At 38.1% G+C, this 21,973-nt stretch overlaps 1 protein-coding gene across 1 annotated transcript; it reads left to right on the plus strand.

The window, feature by feature from the left end:
• Positions 1-4,845: 4,845 nt before the first annotated feature.
• LOC140245233 (zona pellucida sperm-binding protein 3 receptor-like) lies at positions 4,846-21,970 on the plus strand. The gene is made up of 6 exons (XM_072324818.1): positions 4,846-4,912; positions 5,326-5,610; positions 7,314-7,523; positions 15,466-15,675; positions 18,445-18,666; positions 21,957-21,970. Exons 1-6 carry the CDS (start codon positions 4,846-4,848, stop codon positions 21,968-21,970), a joined length of 1,008 nt encoding a protein of 335 aa, XP_072180919.1.
• The last annotated feature ends 3 nt before the right edge of the window (positions 21,971-21,973 follow it).

The raw sequence follows: 21,973 nt of genomic DNA on the forward strand, positions 1-21,973 counted from the left end.
GGCCCCCTCTCGAAGGCTTTGTGCTGCGATCAGCTACCAACAGCTTTGTTTGCGGCGAAGGATTTACTGAACAGGTTGCTGATTCGATCTGTGGAGAGCTCGGCTTCCCAGCATATCAGGAAATTTCCAGCGATAGGGTGCCTCCTAATTTCACTGCAGCCACCTGGATTAAGGCAACAGGTTGTCAACAATGTAAGTGAATCTTTTGTTCCCTGTGTTTGATTAACGCAATTTTATGTCATATTGAGGTTCTAAAGATTTGTAAAAAAAAAAAAAAAAAAAAAAAAATCTGTGGTCGTACAATAGCAGAGATATTTTATGCACATCTGGAATGTTAAAGTGGACATTAGAACAATCTTATGTCATACTGAGGTTCTTAAGATTTGTAAAATAAAATGTCAGTGGTCGTACAATAGCAGAGTTATTTTATGCGCATTTGGAATTTAAAGTGGACATTAGAACAATCTTATGTCATATTGAGGTTCTAAAGATTTGTAAAAGAATGTCTGTGGTCGTACAATAGCAGAGTTATTTTATGCGCATTTGGAATGTTGAAGTGGACATTCCAACATTAGATCAGGCTTTCTATTGCTTGCGTTACCTCTGTAGATTCATGACATACAGGGCAGAACAATTTTTGATCTTTTTTTTTTATTTAATCTGTCTTCCTTTATAAAATTGCATTCGACATTACGAATGATTTGCTTGGTTTCATAAACTGCTGGTTTATTTCAAAATATCATTTCAAAATGATATCGTGCCAACTCAATGCATGGAGACAGAGCTGGTGAAACAAGATCACCCATTCGCAGCACCCTTCTCGATTATCATTTATTCATTTTCTTGTTAAGTATCGCTGTTACTGTCAACGTTTTAAGAATGCACTTCTGTATTCAAATCATATAGTAGCTAAAAGGGACTTCAATAGAAAATGGAACGTTGATATTCTTGGTACGTAAGCCTCAATTTCATACTTGCCAAACACCTGAATGTTGTATGGGGTTTCGTATTAGGGTTTCCCCAAATTCTCACGTTATACACGTGAAATATGTCATACGAGTTAAAATTAGAATTTTTGTTCCAGTAGTATCTTTTGCATAGCTTTAGGAAAGTGATAACAATCAACTGTTAACATATTTCCTGAATTTTAGGTGTATACAATGTAATATAATGTTTTTGCATGAAAAAAAAATTGACTTTACAAAACAATATCAATTTTACTTCAATTGCAAATTACCCAGAAAGAGAAATAACACAACACGGATTGACACACTTTAGAAAATTGCTGACATTGGTAAACGTCGTTATCCCGAAGCATTTAGTAATGTATATGATTATGCAAAATAATAATAATAACAATGATAATCAGTGGCGTACCGTGGGTCAAGACATTGGGGGGGGGGGCACCTCATGGCAGCAACATGAGAATTGCATAACGTAACAATTAAATGCGAGCGAGCGGAGCGAGCGAGCTTGAAAATTTTGACATTTTACAGTCCCCAAACTGCCGTTTGTAGCTATATATAATAATATATGTATGTATATATATATATGCTTTGGAAATTAAGGGGGTTGCACCGGGCGCAACTGCTGGCAGTTGCTGGCAGTAACATCACGAGAATGGCATAACGATTAAATGCGAGCGAGCGAAGCGAGCGAGCTTGAAAATTTTGATATTTTACAGTCCCCAAACTGCCGTTTGTAGCTATATTTTTTTGCTTTGGAAATTCAGGGGGGGGGGGGGGCGCACCGGGTGCAACTGCTGGCAGTTACTGGCAGTAATATCAGGAGAATGGCATATAACGGTTAAATGCGAGCGAGCGAAGCGAACGAGCTTGAAAATTTTGACATTTTATGTTCCCAAAACTGCCGTTTTTAGGTATATTTTTTCGCTTTGGAAATTAAGGGGAGGGGGCGCATCGGGCGCAACTGCTGGCAATTACTGACAGCAACATCAGGAGAATTGCATAGCGATTAAATGCGAGCGAGCGAAGCGAGCGAGCTTGAAAATTTTGACATTTTACAGTCCAAAAACTGTCGTTTGTAGCTACATATATATTTTTTCGCTTTGGTGCGCCCCCTGGATCCGCCACTGTAGGGTGTCGGTTTATGTTCGTGATTGGGGGAGGTATGACCAGCGACGGGGCGTCGAAGTGACCAAGCGGGAGAAGGATGTCCAAAATCTGCACTTTATATAGAGCATCCCCTAATTTGTTTGTGTTTGTGAGTGTGTGTGTTTCAATTAGATGGAAAAAGGTCAAGTCTTATTATTGGCAATGCAAGACATTTTGATATAGACTAGTATGTAAAGCAACACTGCAAAATCAATGATCAAGCTTTGATAGCAAATGTGTACAACCTATCAAACATCACATTGCGCAACATTGCAGCGACTCTTTTTGCCATTCCGATGTTCTGAGTACACTGCGCACATCCTGCTTGTATTCAAAATGCCAACCAGGAATCACACTGAATCACAATCTTTTGTCGTCTCCGGGCTTTTTGAACAATGTTTCACTATAATATCTCTTATGGTTAAAAGAAATCTTAGAAAAATATCTTTTTTCTTGATCATCCTTTCATGTCGATTTCAAAAGCAGTTTACTAACCCTTGAATTACCATTTTGGTAGGTTTTTTTTTTTTTCACCAGCGGATTGGGGGGGGGGGGGGCACGTGCCCCCCATGCCCCCCGTAGTTACGCCACTGATGATAATAATAATGATAATGCTTGTGGTATGCAAATGCATCAATGTGTGGCCGTGCATCACAAAACCGACAAAAAGTCACACCCCTTGATTTCACGTGAGGACTCAAAAAAAGTGAAACTGCATGGTCAACCAAGTCAGTTTTGAGTTTTTCACATTTTCTGAAAGAACTATTCTTCTTCTACACTTTTTCTAAGTTTGGGATCATAAACTGAATGGGAAAGTGTCTTTTCAACAGTTTTTGTACAACCTCTTTTCTTGTAAAGAAGTGAGATCAGGGCCCGTTTCATAAAACTTGTCATCAGTGACAAGTTGTCATAGATGTGACAAGCTACTGAAATCCTTGCATCTGATTGGCTGAGAGCAAATTTGTCATAGAAACGTGGCAGTTGTCACTAATGACAAGTTTTATGAAACGGGCCCCAGGTATGTCTTAGACGCCCCTTTATATTTCTTAAAGATCCTTTGCACACGCTTAACTTTCAACTCTAATAACTTTTTAAACGGTAATGCTACTGCTTTGAAAGTTGGCAGTAATCATGGACATAATATGATAATAGAGCATGCTTTCTTTCAGCTTAATCCAATAATTCCTTCATTGTTGTTGTTCCAGTGGTTTACATCCTGTTGTTTGTCGCATTCATTGCACAGCCAGCACGTTTTGGAAAGAGTAAGCGTTAAGATAAATCCTTTACTTCAGAGCTTCTTTTCTCAGTTCACACTTTTCCTGAGTTTGTGCTTTCTTTCCAATATTTAGATAGGTTAGGAGAGTCCATATGAACTGAGTTATACATCATTTTAAAGTTTAGAGTCTGCTCTAAGTTTGAATTTGTATACATTCTTAAGATATGATGTAATTATATGATGTAATTAAAACACCGATAAGAAAAAGACAAAAGCTGTCGTTGTAATTAGTATTACAGACTAAATGTGGCCATGTTTTTTTTTTTTTCTGTCTTACCAATGAGAACTTTGAACTTGTACACACCAAGAATGGCTTTCTTTCGTGTTGTTAGACTTTCCACACAATGAACATGCTTCACTTTCATTTATCAAGGATACTTTGCTAGTACTTTTGTCAGAATTGCAATTTTAAACTCAACGAAATTATACGTTCACAAATAATTCGTTTTTCAAGTAATTGTCACTTATCCTTCAATTTAACAAGATTGGAAATTCAAGTATCTTGCAAGTCGGAACCTTAACGACATCCATATACCCCCCAAAAAACATACTCGGTTTTTTTTCTCTCTCAAGAATATCTATCCTATTTCATCGATTACCATGCTTTCTGGTTTGTTCATTGTTTTTCGTTTGTCCGTCTGTTTGTTTGTTTGTTTGTTCAAGGAGGTTGAAGAGATGGAGTTCCAACTGGCTGTAATTATTCAAACAGTTGTCACTTTTCTATTGATGTACAAAAGAATTCCACAGGTGCATCTGTGCCTTTGGTGGCGGGGTTTTATGCCGCCGTCTTGCTGAGCAATCTGAAGATTTATTTTGAACGTGAACTTAATGTTGGCTATATTTTGCTTGTTTATCTATGAAATGAAACGAAATCTCACTTAATGATAAAGCTCATTAAACAAAGGTCAATCCCTTCAAGAAATATGTGCAAAAGTGTAAATCAGAGCTGTATCATGTGAAAAAGTTTAAAACTGTACCCTCCCGGAAAGCCGGTTTTATCACTTTTCCACTTAATTCCTCCAAATAAAACTGATATGGAATAATCTTCGAGTATAACTTTATATTAATAGATATATCAGATTAGTGACCGGGCACGGCCAGTCGAGTAATTTTCATTTTCATTTCATCATTTTTTGCGCAATTTCTATTCGCGCATCCCTGTGTCTTTACCATTATATACCACCTATCTTTTATAAGTAGGGATGGCGAAAAGTAATTACCATCACAAAGACATATTTTCGTTAGAAAGTGGCTGATGATTATGCAATGAGACATGAGTCAATTGTCTTCCTATCTGCGCGGCAGATCCAGTTTGCCACATGCTTCAAATACTTTCGAGTGGCGGCATCAAACGTGACTTCAAAGGAAATACGACAGTTGTGACTCCATTCTCTTGAACCTCCTTGGTTTGTTTGTTTGTTTTGCTGAAATTTCAATCTCACAGATTCGGGAAGTATGGTACACTGTTCTTGGGCAAGAACCGAATGCTCCTCCAAGAGTGCTTTGAAGCTAAAATGTCGAGGTGGGAAATGGAGTAAAATTCGTTATAATATAACTTGTTTCCTGTACCAAAATGACAACCAGGAGCTAGAAGTCTGTTATACAATCCTTTTTATAATTATGGCTTTATCTTATAGCCGTCAGGCAATGTGCACTTAAGGTTTTACACACACACACACACACACTTACACGTAAACAGACGAGCACATACCCACGTAATTTTCCATCATGCGCTGTTGTGCGTAGATTCGTCATCTTCACAGGCACTGTTGATTTTGTCGGTCAATATAAATCAGTGGACTTTTTGATAACGTCATCATTTCAATGTTATCGAAAACAACAATTGCATAGCATATTATTTCGATAGGGTATTTGTAGTTTTTCCTATCTTAAAGATAAATTTTATTTGTGAGAGTGTCTAAATTTCCCTCTCAGTACCCGGATACCTCGGATGCTACGACGGATCACAGAGCACACAGGTGGATTCTCTACTTCAGGGATTCTCCAGACATGAAGTCATGAATGATTTGGAGTGCGCCACCAAGTGTCGGGAACAAAGAAACATCGCTGATGTAGCTGTCATATACCAAAGTGCCTGCTTGTGCGTCCCATCAGAGATATTTACTCAATTGTCCTCTTTAGCAACACATCTTCGCGGGGGGTCATGTCCAAGAATGGAGGAATTGAATTTGTCACCTGGTGTATATTACGCATTTAACGGTGAGTGCTGATCAAAAGTAGTATTAAATACTTTTAGCACCCAACGTGCAAATTGTTTTCAATCGTATGTTTATATCCGTAGTATTCAATGGAATTGCAATTGCGGTAGGCTCAAAACAAGCACTAAGGGGATTCGTGCATCCCATAGTTCATAACTTTCCATGGTCACATTCTCATACTCATGTGAAAATAAATATATGAGATTAATGATTTATATTCTACCCCTTTATATTGTAGGCCTTTTCCCTCATTTTTCCCCCACTAGAATGAAAAGACGTTTGAATGTAGATTTACAGAAAATACATTTGCAAAGCCTCATTCCGTCTGCTTTTGTTTTGAAATGTTCGTCGCCCGGATTTGTCGTTATTTCCTTATACCTGATCTACTTATCTCCATAGGGTTACGACAGTATAATTTCCTTAAGAAACTTACGAGGTTGGGCAAATCAATCAGATTTCTTGTGTACATCATAGAGTAGGTTTGACTAAATGGATGTTTTGATTTTTATGCCTCTGTCACGAAGTGTCATCGGAGGCATTATGGTTTCGGGTTGTCCGTCCGTCCGTCCGTCCGTCCGTCCTTCCGTCCGTAATCAATTTTGTGGGCAATGTATATAAAAAAGCGTTTGAGGTATCCTAATAAAACTTGGCATGTATGTACGAGTAGGAGAAGTTGTGTCTATCAACTTTTGGGGGGCATATGCTCAACGTCAAAGGTCAAAAGTTCAAGGTCAAATGCTCAAAATTTTATTTCACTATTTCCCCATATCTATCAAATCAATGCTTGAAGATATTTTCTTGAAACTTAGTGTATATGTGTACTACTAGATAAAGATTCTCCAGAGAGATTGGGGTCACGAGGTCAAAGGTCAAAGTTTAAGTGAAAATGTTACAATTTCATTTTTTCTCCATATCTCACAATTTAATGGTTCAAGGTATCTTCATGGAATTTAGTACGTGATGCATGTACTGACTGTTAGTGATTATGAAAGGAAGTTGGGGCCATGGGTCAAAGGTTAAGATCAACTACTCAAAATTTCACTATTTCCCTCATATTTATGCAATGCCTGCAGGATTATTCTTGAAACTGAAAATGTATTACCCAATAGAGATTCTCTTGGAAGTTTCTTGCAAAAGGTCAAAGGTTACAGGTCAGGTGAAAGTGCTAAGTGACTCAAGGTATCATCATGATACTCAGTAAATATTTATGCATTTTCTACCTGATAGTAATTCTCTAGGGAATTTTAGGGTCATAGGGTCAAAGGTCAAGGGTCAAAAGCCAGGTTAAAATGCTAAAATTTTACTATTTAATACTGAAATGACACTTTTTCTCCGTACCTTGAAAATAAGTCAATGCATAAACTTATCAAAGGGTCAAAGGTCGAGTAAAAAGCGTGAAATCCACATATACCTGCACTGTTAAACAATATAGCCATTAATCCAATTTAACGTAGTTCAAGGAAAGTGAACATTCAACACATTTGTGACACACCTGTCATTTTAATATTTTGCCAATTATGTGAAACTGTCAACACACATTGCTAAGAAATTGGACTATCTACAGACATATTAGGAGAACCATGCATTATGGCGGAGAGATACCAATCGCCATACGATATTTCAAGTTTGTTTGTTTGTTTGTTTGTTTTTCTTTTTTATCTCACACCTTCCCTGCCTCATTCATTGCTGCTCCTATTCGAATAGCATCATACGGATTTTGCGACCAACTTGGCGTTGTCCAGAACGGCGCATGGGATTCCAACAGCACGTGGTTTGGTTCCCTGGTAACCCTCACCTGTGACCAAGGATTCATCTTCGATGGCAGCGCGACACTGCAGTGTGTGGGACTGCCCGGACGGTCAACTTACTTCCCGGCTTGGAATTCATCGATCCCATCTTGTGAGGTGATCAACAGTAAGCTTTTGCTTTGTTTTGTTTCTTCAAACGAAGGTGACCTTTCTCCATTCGCTTTACTAACGTTTCTTCTCCCTTAATTCCCTGTGATTATATCCCTGTGGTTATTGAAGAAAGGTTGTCAAATAGATGCTGGTTTGAGTAAAAAACAAAGCACAGCACAAAGATTCAACCCCCCCCCCCCAAAAAAAAAAAAATAAATAAATAAATAAAGACGGGCTGATGTGAATAAGAAATTCAATAGCGCTCTAATTCGCAATCGCGGAAAATATTTCGAGCTTGGATTTTTATCGGGCTGATGTGAAAATGCCTTTTGTTTAAAGACTAGTTCCACCCGTATGTGAGGTCGATTGTCAACGCAAAATTTGATTGTTTTCTTGCTCTCTGTATGCGTTATTTTCAATAGAAAGGGGGGGGGGGGGGGAGAGAAAGAGAAGTGAGAAAAAAAATTAGATACAACTATACCAGGATAAAACGATCTTCACAAACAATAGCACCCTCATAATATCATGCTAATTCCTGCGAATTGTCATCAGTTCGAGTACTGCATAGGGTTAGGGTTCCATACTACATATCTGCTGAGCTGAGATAAATGCTATTTTGCGTTTTTTGCAGATTCTTTAAAAACACAGAAACATTCAAAAATAATTTTGTGGTATGATTATGCACCATACCTAGTTGTCTAACAATACCTAGGAAAAAAATATGTTTCCGTTATTTTTTAAATGTTAGGCCTATTTAGGAAAATGTAGTTACTGCGGTGACTTACCCATGATTTTGGGTAGTTTCCCCATGGAAAAAAGCAGTAACTGCACATGTCACATGACCATAGTGAGGAGACTCCACCAGCTTATAAAATAAAGTTCTTCTACTTTCTAGTTAGTCTAGATCTATAAGATCTAGGACCTAGACCTAGACTAGGTCTTGTCACTTCTAGGAATGAATGGAATTCTGTGTAACAGTAAGGTAATTGAAGTGCCTGACCTGGTCCCTGGACTAGACTATAAAGTATCAAGTCTCTTCGTCTTAGATCCTAGTCGAACTCTGTCGTTACACTTAGACTACACGTACAGATCTATGCCCAATGTTAGTGCTAGACCTAGATCTAGATTACTGACATTTTGTCTAACACTAAACAGTTAACTCTGACTCTGTAATGTTAGATATGGTACGCGGTAGACCTAGATCTAGACTATTTGTGTATTAATACTAGAATATCTAGTGCTCATCTCCTTTCAAAGCCGCCATTCTGCCATTTTTTTCTTCTATTTTCCAGTCAAGGTGCAGCCCAGGTCCAGGAAAGGATAGATTTAGTCTAACAGATCTAGACTAGGGTCTAGATCTAGATAGCGTAGGCCTACTATGGCATAGCCTATATCTACTAGGCCTAGTATTTTTGCAATAGACCTAACTTTATCGCTTTTTTGTGCCATAATATTCCTCAGATTTTGAAGGGGGCAGTTCAAATACCAAAATCACATTTGGATGATTTTCAATTCATTTTCTACTGAAGACTTCAGTCTGAGGATTTGATTCTTTTAAGTTTAGATAGATCTAGAGATCTAGATCTGGAGGGGTCTAAATTTTGGTAAATATAATCTAGGCCCTAGATCTAGATCTAGATTCTAGGCCTATCTAGATAGACCTTGGCCTGGGGTAGACTCTAAATTCTGTTATATTCTGTTATAACACTAGTTCGAGTGAATAGATCGGGGTCTAACCGTTTACTGTTACTATCATCAAATTGTACTCATCATCAATCATCATCATCATCATCAACAACAACATTATTTTGTTGTCTAATACTAGGGTCTAGATCTAGATCTAATACAAGTTTTAAAAAGTTTACAAAAATCTTGATTGTAAACTTATTTAAATGGCTGTTAAATGACATTTCTGGTCATTAAGTTCAATCTACTGTAGATGTGGACTTAGTCTCAGAAAGTAAAATACTAGGTTAACGTTAGTAGATCCTTTATTTAGTTGCAAGTTAGACTTTCTCAGAGACTATGTCCAGATCTACAGCAGCGCCAGTGTGTTATACTGCCCTCTTACGGGCAGTGTTTGAGATGTATGTTATATTGTTGTTGTACAACCTTCGCCCCTTTCGGCCGGCAGTTTGTGTTGCGTGAGCATAATAAAGATTGCTTAAACCTTAACTATTGTGACTGGTTATCCATCCCCGAACAATGTTCTCTTAATGGCGTGGTGGCAGCTACATGGGATCAAGTACCCTGCTCTTCCCTCATTACCGATGGATTTTATGCATGATATGGCAGCCAGTCGGTCGGCAAAACGTGTCGTGATAGGTAGTTATGGTTTGCTCGCATCTGCTGTAGTCCCATACATAGCCCTTGAATGGCCGTTCCCTGTCCCCTCTTGAGGCAACGACCTCGCACCCAGGCCCGAGAGAGAGGCCGCCCCTACCAGTACCAGTATTCTAACCAGAAGTACAATGTACCAGGTACCTTACAGTGTTTGCGATTCTGAGTCAATTCAAATCAAAAGAAATGAAAGCAATGAATGGATGACTGAGGATGATTATGTCGGTCTTGATTATGATGATTTCTGTGACGATCATGATGATGAAAGTTATGACAGTTGTGATGAGCCCTTCGGGGACCCTAACCAACCTCGTCCCCATGAGGATCTAGTATTGCATGCTACTCGTTGTGATGGCGTCAATCCAAGTTCATGTAGCATTACTCCTCGTCCTGTCCCTATGTGTATGAGTAGTCTTGGTGTTAGTGAGTCCAGTCGTTCTAATGTTAGACATACAGTTCACAGTTGCCCAATCTGTCTCGTGGCCAATCGCCCGAACCAGCATCACATCAGTGATTGCTCATTCCTACCAGAGCATGAAAGAGATATCATTACATGTGCTCGCCAAGCGGCGTCAGTCCTTGGCTACTCTGATTCCCTGTGTCCATATGACAATTATCTGGATGATTATGATGAGCTAGATTCAGAATGTGATTTCTCAGAAGTTGATGAATGTTTTGATGATCTTCATGACAGTTTTTTGTCTACAGATATCATCTGCTTGTCTGCTAGGGTATGTGTTGCTGATTCAGACTGTACTAGTCTTGGAGATACAACGGATATGTCAGATTTAGACAGGTCAATAGGGTTTCAAGACAATTCTTACTGCTATAATCGTGGCTCATCGGAGTCGGATGAGTTCCACTTCCGGGTTGATCAGTCGCCACAGTCTCCAGTAGCTAGTCCCTCAGTGTTGCCTGAAAAGGCCTGTATGTCTCCCTACATTGATCTTGACCATGGCCAACAGAGTGTCCGGGTTACTCTTGTCAGCGGTTCTCCACAGAACTTGATTGGCTATTCAGTGTTTAAGAGTCTTGGAGGTGTTTTAATGGACTCTTCTGAGGCTTATTCAGTTGACCGTTCTTCACCGTATGCAATCATTGGAGGGACGTGCCTTACACTCACAAGAGATGGGAAGGCATTTCTCTTTGAAGGGTTAGTTGTTGACTCTCCGGATGTTTTAGTTGAGGCAGGCATTCCGTTCATAGTGTTACACGACATTACCATCCGTCCCGCGAAGCGCCGCATCACAGTTGGTGATGGACCTTCGTACACCTATGGTCCTGATCCTACACCAGAGGCAGATATTCGGCTGTCCCGTACGCCTTCAATGTCTCTCAGCCTTCCCCGGTACAACCCACCTTCATCCATCCCTGATGATGTGACCGAACCTTCACCAGCCAGCAACTGTCACCACCAAGGCATAGGCCTACGCCCCTGTTCCCAGGACGCTGAACCTGCACGTCAGTGTCTAGCCCAGTCTGAGCTAGCCATCATTCGCACCCCTGAGATGAATGGCACCATCCCTGATGACACTGATGATGATTCCTGTGATGCCCTAGCCACACCTCGTCATCTCTGTGGCTGGCCAGCATGTCAGCCATCTTCAGATGTCAACCAGTGTTCCTTGGACACCTCACCCCCTGATGAGCTTCCTGTGGATGTTCTAAACATCAGTGTTGGTAGCACTACCGCTCCTCATCGACACAGTGGGCCCCCCGACCATCCTCGCATTATCAAGATCAATGACCCTCCTGGGCGCCCCCCAGATGCATCCATTGAACCCCGTGCCTTCACCAATGCCTCCACTCCTGGAGGTACATCTCGCTTTCCACGGGGCGAGAAGATTACTGCCCGTCGTCTTCATCTTACCACACCTGTGATGTCTCCAACCCCAGACATTGCTCCTCACCCTCAACCAGGTCACTACACGTGCTTGCATGTAGGACCCCCTCCTGGTCGTCCTCCAGACATTGACTGTATATTCAGAAGCTCCCTGATAATTGATAACCCCCATTTTTGACCTCAGCTACCAGATGTTCCTGGACTCTGACTTGTGAATTGAATTGTGTGCCACATGCCTGCTTCATTTTTATAAGTTTGTTAAGCCACTATATTTGTGTAAACAGGTAATAGGATAAATGGATTGTTGTTGATTAAATAATGCAGGATTTTTAAGGTTATCGGTTATTTTTTATCATTATGTATAATGTATATGTGAAATTAGTGTTTAGAAGTGAGACAAAAAAAGTGTGCTGTATAAGTATGTGATCTGTTATGTTTTATTTGCAAGGTAATATTGTAAACTTTAGTTGATAATTATGTTAGTTATATTGGAATTTTTGTTTATAATGGGTGAAGTTTGTGTGAATTGTGTATAGTTTTGTAACTTTTGATATTTTGGTACTCTGAGATTTAAAACTGGCACTCTGAGATTTCAAATTCAGGTTCATTTTTTGTTTGTTTGTTTTTGTGATTGTATGAAATCTATGCACAGCATGCATTTTTCCTTTTTGAGCATCTTATATTACAAAGTTGCTAATATTTTTGTTCTGGTCTAAAGTGTTTTGTATTGATTCTGATTCATGTCATGTACGAAGACAGTGCATGTACAGCTGTATATTGTTATTGGATGCAAGTACATGTTGTAGTACATACATCATGTAAGCAGAAAGTTGACTTGCACATAGCAACTTGCGCAAATCTGAATAACATGTACTGTATACCGTTTTATGTGTGCAGCATACACATGCTGGTTTTGACAGCAACTCAAGTCAGCATTTTTATGTTTGTGTTTTTGCCTTTCAGTTTGCCCAGTGTGTATGATTCTTTGAGTCATTTCCTATGTCTTATGTCAAATACATGTTGCACACATTTAGGAGAGGTGAGATTTTTTACATACGTATGTATGATGTTCGTTTGATTTTTTTGTTGTTGTTGCACATGCAAGGGAAGAATATCAGTAACAGGTTTATTGATAAAGAAAAGATAAATGTACGTATGATGATAATTTGTCATTATATGAAGTTTATATGATATGCATGGTAACACATTGTACATGGCATATACAATGTAGTTTTGATGGACCTTATGTAGCTCATTCTCCCCCTTTTGATATGTAAGAATCATGTGTCAGGTCATATTGTATGGAGTGACGTCAATGTTGGAGTCCGTTTTTGATACACTTGAAGGACAAAATATGTTTCGGAAGTTTGAGTATGTTTTTAAAAGTGTAATACACCGTACAGGTGTATTTGATCTCTGCGTTTTTCTGATACCAATGTATATTGTAATTTGTTTTTATATACATGTACAGTACATCTTTTACTGGATGTATCGTTGTCAGTTGTTTCGTTTGGTATATGCCAAAGGGTTGCAGTAATAACTCACATCATAAGTTAATGATGACATTAAGGTTTTGATATTGCTTCATCAGATGGGTGGCTATTTTCAGCGGCTTTCATTCACGTGCGTGTCTTATTCATACCGATTTGAATACATGTATCAGGCATTATTATGAACACACCACATTGTTGTTTTCAATGCCATGTTGCTTTCATTTGATTTATCTAGGGATTTTTGTCTTCACGCTTTTACAGCCTATGTTGATGTTTATTTGGTTCTAATGTAACAACATTGTGTGTGGTGTGTATGTGCTTTAAGACTGTAGAGGAAAGACAGCTATAGTGTAGTGTTTATGTACACTCGTTCCAAATCCCAGCATATGTTAGAAGATAATTGATTACAGCTGTATGTGCTGGGTTTAACAGTGTTGTAACAAAAGAGTGAATGAGAGTGGGGAGACCATGGTACTTACATGGTACGTAGGCCTACAGTAGTAGTGTTTCATATTGTGAGAAAAGGTAGAAAGTGAGGTAGCTACATGTGTTTGTATGATATTTGATAGTTGACATTGTGAAATATTTTCTGTTTCATTTACACCGTAAAGTAGTTTGTTTTATTAAGTGTTGTTTTATGATTGGTAGAAGATGTTTGTACAGGGTATGTATGAGGTTGTGCATGTATAGCATAGGTTATTGGTATTTTTGTATGGGCATGATTCTGATTGTTGATCCAGTGAGTAAGTACTGTATGATAGCAGTGCTTATCATAGTGTAATGTTGGTGTTTCATATTAGTTGGGTGTCAGTCAGTTCATACAAGTTTCTAGAGACCGTGTCTATATGGGGATAATGTTTGTATTAATGTTATCAAATCATTGAGTGTTCGTAATGTGGTCTAGCTATCCACATCATTAGTCAGAAGTTTGATTGGTTTAATTCCACACACATTCTTGGCATATTGAATGTGCATGATTATTCCATAGCCAAGGGTTTCCCATTGTGTTATGTAGAAGAAGACAGAAAGAAGAAAGTGATCGCGCCAGTGTGTTATACTGCCCTCTTACGGGCAGTGTTTGAGATGTATGTTATATTGTTGTTGTACAACCTTCGCCCCTTTCGGCCGGCAGTTTGTGTTGCGTGAGCATAATAAAGATTGCTTAAACCTTAACTATTGTGACTGGTTATCCATCCCCGAACAATGTTCTCTTAATGGCGCAGATTATAGTAGACCTAACGTTAGATTGATCTTAACATGTCAAGTCTAACTCTATGTGTCGATATACTGTTTGTCATAAATGACATGTACATGATCCTATCTGATGTAACGGAATTAAGCAGAAATAAATCAAATCAAATCAAATCAAAAATCTATAATTTAGGGTTAACTGTCAGACCTTCCTTACTAAATTTCTACTCATATTTTCAGCTCACCTTGATTTTCTGGTTCTGGCCAAAGCCATGGCCACCATGACTTTTCTTCTGCAATTCACAATGGATTTGCAGGCATGCCTTGACAGCATAAATTTTTCAGTCACTGTGTGACCGCATGGTTGGCACTGTCACTCAAACTGTACTGTGATGACTCTGATGTGATGAATTCTGCAGTGCAGTTGTAAGCATGCTGCAAAATATTATGCGCGTGCAGCATGATTCTGCACTCAGAGCGCGCTCAGTCTTTCAGGTCTGATAGTCTCCAGAAAGAAACTTTTTCTACAACTTGTCATATGATTCCCTGCGGGCAGAGTCAAGTTACTGGTGAAACAATCTTTTTATATCTACTTACCTAAATTATAGAAGAAACTGCTGTTTATATTGTTTTAAAAAACTGATAGAACTTTTTATACCCCCGCCAAACGAAGTTCGAAGGGGGTATATTTTTTAAAGGTATTAGGGGAAAAATATACAGGAAGGACTACAGAGTCTGAATGATTAGACTAAATTGGTAGTTACTGCTTTCTTCCGTATGTAGGTTTTGTAGTTACTGCTTTCTTCCGTGGGGAAACTTGCAAAGTTGAATCAACTGGATGTAGTTACTGCTTTTTGCAAAAGTGAAACATTGCATTTTTGGTCACTTTCCATTTTTTTTTGGGGGGGGGGACAAAACTGATCTACTCACATCAAAGGGCATTGGGTAAACTATTCATTTTTGCAAAAAAAAAGTAAAAATTCATAAAAATGTCAGTTACTGCTTTTTTCCGTGGGGGGCAGAGGTAATCAAAGTCTGTAATTGACACATTCTTTTTCCTTCATCTTTGCTCCCATCTACAGTACACTTAGCCTCTGAGACGTTTTGCCAGCATCCTGGTAGCGTGTCTTACGGAAAATGGAACTCAACCGACACGTCACTGGGATCTTCAATAACTCTCACTTGCGATGAAAATTACGTCATCAATGGCAGTGCCACCCTGCGGTGTATAAGATTTCCTGACAACAATTCGCTTGACTGGAGTGCATCGTTACCAACTTGCCTGAATCTCGAGAAAATGTGTCCGGGTATAACAATAGGCCATTTGCTTCATACAGTGTACAAGGAAAACACTGTTGACAATATACACTTCGCACTTTGCACATGCATAGGATAACGTTTTAAATTCGGACACACACAACAAAAAATTCCAAATCTACGTCCTCTGTCAATTGTTGCTATATGGAGTGGTGAAACTAATAAAGTGCCGTAGTAATAAAAGTGACAGTTCTGTGTACCCTTCTGTATTAACAGAGCATAACTTGGTAAAATTTAGTACTGGCAACATTTTTATATACCAATATAGCAGGTAAACATGCATGTTGCTCATTTGCTTTTGGTATTTTATTCCTCATAATCTTTTAAAGCAAACACCGTCGCTCTAAGTCCAAAAACCCAGATCCTTCTGAACCCTGCACCCTTAGGTACAATTCTTTATTCCGATGGTTCATTTTTCCCAACCTTCGGCGTGACGCCACAAAATAAAAATAAATAGATATTCTTATTAACGAAACTTATTTCATTTTTGGGAGTGACAAACATCTAGGTATACACAAAATGTCAGTGTTTCACAAAACGAATCTTCCAAATAACAAACATTACTAGTATCCCCACCTGTCTCCTGCATTCTCAACTCTTAAAGATGATAAGGGATTTACATTAGATACATACACCTTGCTGTGGACAGGAAATATGAGACGTCACACAAGAATAATCTAAAATGAAAGGAATATAATAATTATTCAGAGGGGTGAAGATTCAGGTTTGAGTTTCTTCAATTTGTCTCCATCAGTTGCGATCTCTACAAATGAAATTTGTCCATTAGCTGCGATCTTAACAAATTTCATTTGTAGAGGGAGACAAATCGAAGAAACTCAACCTGAAGAATAATCTGGCCTAAATAAATCATTTTCCTCTTTCCAGCCAACGAGTCAAACTGTGATCACCCTGGTAACGTCTCTCATGGAAAATGGAATTTGAACACCACACGACTTGGATCCATAGTCACTCTTGAGTGTGATGAAGGTTATATCATCAGTGGTAGTGCGACGTTGGTTTGTGTGCAGAGGTCAACACACCAGCTAGTTTGGAACGCATCGATCCCATCTTGCCAACCAGATGAACGTACAGGTTTTACCTTCACCCCAACATTATTTAACATGAAGAAAATTTATGCATATCATAATTACTATCAGTTTTTTTTCTCCAAACGTTATTCATTGAAGATGATTGTTTATTTGCCAGAATTGACGTTAAGCTTTTTATCACTTCAAGTATTGGTTAACTATGAGTTTTCACACACGCTTCTGAACTCTTTATAGATTGTATCTGTTCGTTTGCTTAGGATTCTTAATCTTAATATGCATTTCTTAAACACAAGATATACATTACATGATATTAGATAACATGACATCCGTAAGTGAATGACATAACTGAAAGGTCGCACGACATTATACAATGTAATTTAACAAAATAAGTACTCAATACTCTGATAGCATTTCCTCGTAATGTTGTAGAAATGCCATTTGAAAAAGTACAGAAGACTAGTAAAAAACGTTTTTATGGGCTTTCGGTTAAGGAGGAAAATATGTTTACAAAAATTAGAGGAGATTGACATGATTGTTGTGTAGGTGTGTTCATTTTTCAAACAATTATATCTATTTTTTAAGATATTGCAAATGCACAGAGCTGCTTCTTAGGCCTATAATATGTACAATGTACGGTTTTAATTTTATGAAAACTCACAAGTGACGCAGACTGTTATACAAGGAGAAGGGAAAAAAAATCACATTATACACACTGTATCTGACTTGTACACCCGCACGGGTGATCACGCACCTCTCCATAAGTTTTGTGCCACGGACATTGTTTTCTTTGTCTTCTCTTTTTCTTTTTGTTTATTCGACGTTAATATTTCCACAATTCATAAATTTTCATTCCTTTCAAATGTAAATATCAAGTAAGAATTAATCTCATATCAGCATCTAAGAATTTACACCGTACAAGCAACGCTTTTATGTAGACTCCTCGTATTTCACTTGTTTAATTGTCTAAAATTATGTATTTGACAATTTACTCATGGATATTTTGTTATGTTTATGGTTTATTTGTTGAAATGTGGAATATGGAAAAAACAAACAAACACATGAGGCATTTCTATATAGCGTTGTCAAAGAAATATTTAAGAATTGTTGGTGTGTTTCCACAGTGAATTCCGAGTCTTACCTTTAGAGGGAAGGAGTATAGGCAACGAAGGTGAAAGGCTGTCTCGTTTGTGAAATCATTTTGAGCCATACATGTGTACTGGCTTTACATCATAATCGAAGGACTGAAGGCCAAACAGATGAATGGAATATTACGTTGTCCCAATGTAGAACTGCAGCTGGACGGGAAATCAAACCTGGGATCGAAATTTTGAGATGTAAAAGATAAAATTGTGGATTCTGTTGTTGGCATTTGTTTGTCAATATTTCACTGCAACCTAAACGGCAAAAGTGTGCTCACATTTCAGCATTCCGTAACTTTTACACGTTCGAATTAATTATGTACTTTTTTTTAATGTTTAGGTGGAAACGGCCTTGTTATGATTACACATGTGAAACAAGCTCTCTTCACCTTCACAATTACCCACCCTCCATCCCCTAGCCTCGCCCCCAGAAAACAAAGAAAACAAATTATCCGTGCACGCGTACATACCATATGCATGACAATAATACTACTAATAAAAACATGCAGAAACCGTATTCTTGTCTTCATGCGCCTGAAATTATTGTTATGATCATTCTCTTTAGTTTCAGGTAACGTGTCGAAATGTAATCACCCTGGTAAAGTACTGCACGGAAAATGGAATTCAAACACCATGCGGGTTGGATCCACAGTAACCCTGGTGTGTGATGAAGGTTACATAGTCAGTGGTAGTGCGACGTTGCTTTGTGTGACATCATCCGACGAAAATACATCAACATATTCGCCAGGGTGGAACGCATCCATTCCATCTTGCCAACCATTAGGAAGTAAGTCCTCAAAATGTATATCAGCATCAAATCAACAACAGATAAACTTGAAGAGTTTGTTCGCAAAAATCGATAAGTCCATATTTGCTAAATCGAGATATTTGCGATAAAAGGTCATGAAAAATAAAAAGAATAATAAGAAAATGTTTGCTTCTTTTGACCATAACTTCAAAAATGTACCTTTATATGTATTGACCAATATATCATTTAAAAGGTATTATGACTTTATGACAGAGACCGTACTTCAAAATCTTCAAAAATGGACTTATCAGTTTTTGCGAACAAACGCTTCACTTCATTTCGTAGAATATCTTGCAAACTAAGTGAACAAATATGCTTAAACTGACACCTTTATCAGTTTATCCCCACGTGCATCATATCAAGAAATGTATGTTCAAGTTCCTGAGGGGTATACTTAAGTGTTTATTCACAAGTTAAGGTTTTCTTTGAAAGTTTATGTCAAGATTATTTTTTTTCTTCGAGGCTTCAAAGCAGATGTTATTTATAAGACCTTTCTTGTAAAATTGATTTTGTACGTATTACTAGGCATTATGACATGCTTACTTCAGCTGACTTCTCTGCTGCTGATGTAAGGAAAGGCATTTGACAAGGAAGAAGTTTTGGGAGGTGAAAAAAAATATAAACAAGCAGTGAAACGTGTTTTGATAAAAAGAGATCTGAGATTTGTTTAAATTAATGAGCAGAAGTCAACTTGGATTGGAATTGAATATGAATGGATCTTTGAAAGAACGCAATCACAGCACGGATGTCTTCAACTCCTTGACGAAAAACTATAATAGCGAAGATGAAAAAGGTGATGCGTGGAACAGGGTTGGAAGTATTCATGCATTTACCCAAACCTATACTTTGCCTCAATCCTCTTTGTTGGTTTTTCAACTCGGAAAAAAAAAACACCATCAAACGACTATTATTGTCTTTCTAACTACCCATTTCCTTGTTGTTATTTTCTCTGAATTACCAGATCTTGGCATGATGATTTTTATCTATTTGTGTTTTTTTTTTCTTGGAATGATGATCCAGACGATGCACTTGCTCTATTATCGGCCAAATTCCTATAACATTTCTTTATTGATTATTTGTTCGCGAGTAAACTAATGAAAGTTGGTGGCATCATCATCCTTGCCTTAGCCAAAATTATGCGGTTGTAATCATAACCACTTGAATTTTGGCAAAAAACATGTAAAACATCCATTGTTTTCCCTAAACAAAATTTGAAATGGCTCATATATTTTTTAAGGTTTGTTCAAAATCCCATTGGCATTCACGCTGCACACTGACACTGGTCCGACGCGTCGCGACGGTCCCTGACCAGTAAATATCCTTGCTGGACCACTAACCTTTTCAGGAATGGACCTGCCAGTACTAAAACGTGGAAACTGGGTAACTACTGTCCGTCGTGTCTGTCGGACCAGGAGAAAAATGAGTTAGTGTGAAGCCCTGTCCAGGTTCTTTTCGTTATCTGAGACAATAAAGGAATGTATCATTTTATGTCGGGTGTCATTCTGGAGATTGGAAAGGAATAATTGATCTACACACTTTCGTTTTCGCAATATAGAAAGAGACTTTATGTCCTTTCCATGGGAAGAAAGACAAACACATGGACGTGTACTGGACAATTATTAGGTGATCCGAGTATCCCTCGGATCACCTTCTGTATCTGTATGGATTCTTTGTTCTTCTTCTTTCTTTATTTCTGGACAAAATTTGTGTATCGATTAGCTCAAAAAGTGTTCTTCCTATCAATTTCAAACTTATACCAAATATGTATCATGTCCCAAAGACGACGGGTCTAATAAAATCATAGTGATCAGTCGACCGTGACGTCACTATGACGTCATTATATGAAAACACATTCTCAATCATATCTCATTTTTGCTTGTTTTTACTACATGATGCAGGGAACATTACTATCCTGAGTTGTTCTTTATTTCTTATAAGCTTGTGCTTTTCTGTGTTTAAAAACAACAACGCAAAACAACATTATCTTTGTGTTGGTTAATAAAGCTCCATACAATATTTCAATTTGTCATCCTGTTGCAGCATGGGTCGGATGCCTTCGAAAAATAGCCATTACAAGTTCGTTAGTTGTCGGATTAGTTCTTGTGATGTTGGGAATCTGCATCATCCAAAAGTTCAACACCAAACCTTGCACCTGTCATAAGGTAATACATTATTTCGCCACAATAGCTGAGTATTTCGCCACAATAGCTGAGAGATATCTTTAATGACTTACAATCAATGATTTCAATTGCACTGCCCTCACCATGAGCGGAAAATAATGTCTTTCAAATTGCATCTGTTGTCATTTGTCAGGGCCATATAGAAATCAGATGCATGATGTTTAAACTTTAAGAAGATACAAATTTGTATGTGAAAAAAAAAATGATATGGGACTGTCATTCTAACAATCATTCCTTCGTTCAAATGGTCAGGCACATACAATGTAAGAATCTTGTTAAAATGGTTTTGGACATAGAAAAATGGAAACATCTATGACTGCACAAAACAAAACAAAACAAAATCCTTATGGGTAATATTTGTATATGTAGGCCGGTCAAGATAGATTCAGATGTTCTTGTAAGTAAATGAGTAAGTAATAAACTAAAGTAAAGTTTGAAAGTAAATGTAAGAAGTTCTTAAAGCACATGGGTGAAGATGTGCTTGTGACATTGATCAAGTTTCTCTCCCTGTACAAATGTGTTTGCTAGATCGCAAGTGCAGTTTTGTATTTTTAGCAAACATGTTGGAAATAGAAAACAGTGAGAATCAAACCTGTCATCTACTTCTTTTTAGGCACCGACACTTCCACAAGGGTATCGCTGGTTGTCGCTAGTGACACAATGAACTTGGAAGTATGCCCAGTCGACAATTATCGATAAACATGATGAAAGTCATAGCACATGACATACCCCCTGCATTGAAAATCTCTTAATTTGTTTGAGTAAGCCTTAATCGCCTTGGGCTATTCAACATAGCAATGTCTGGATTTCAGAGCCTCGGTATAGTTCCAAGTTCATCGTATCACCGTACTGCTAATCAGGGATAGCCAGGAAGTATAGTCTCACTGCCCAGAAGGCAGTAGATGACAGGTTCGAGTCCCGCTGGTTACCTTTTCCAATCTGATTGTTGAAATGTAAATCGATCTACAGTTGCAATCTTACAATTACATTTCACAGACAGAGACAACTTTATTGATAAAAATCATACCACATATAAGACACATTTTGAAGTACAGTGTGTATTCTTCAATTCTTGATTCGTCTCTGCAGGATTATACTCCTAAAAC

The sequence above is a fragment of the Diadema setosum genome, chromosome 22, assembly GCF_964275005.1.
Source record: "Diadema setosum chromosome 22, eeDiaSeto1, whole genome shotgun sequence".
Taxonomy (NCBI): Eukaryota; Metazoa; Echinodermata; class Echinoidea; order Diadematoida; family Diadematidae; genus Diadema; species Diadema setosum.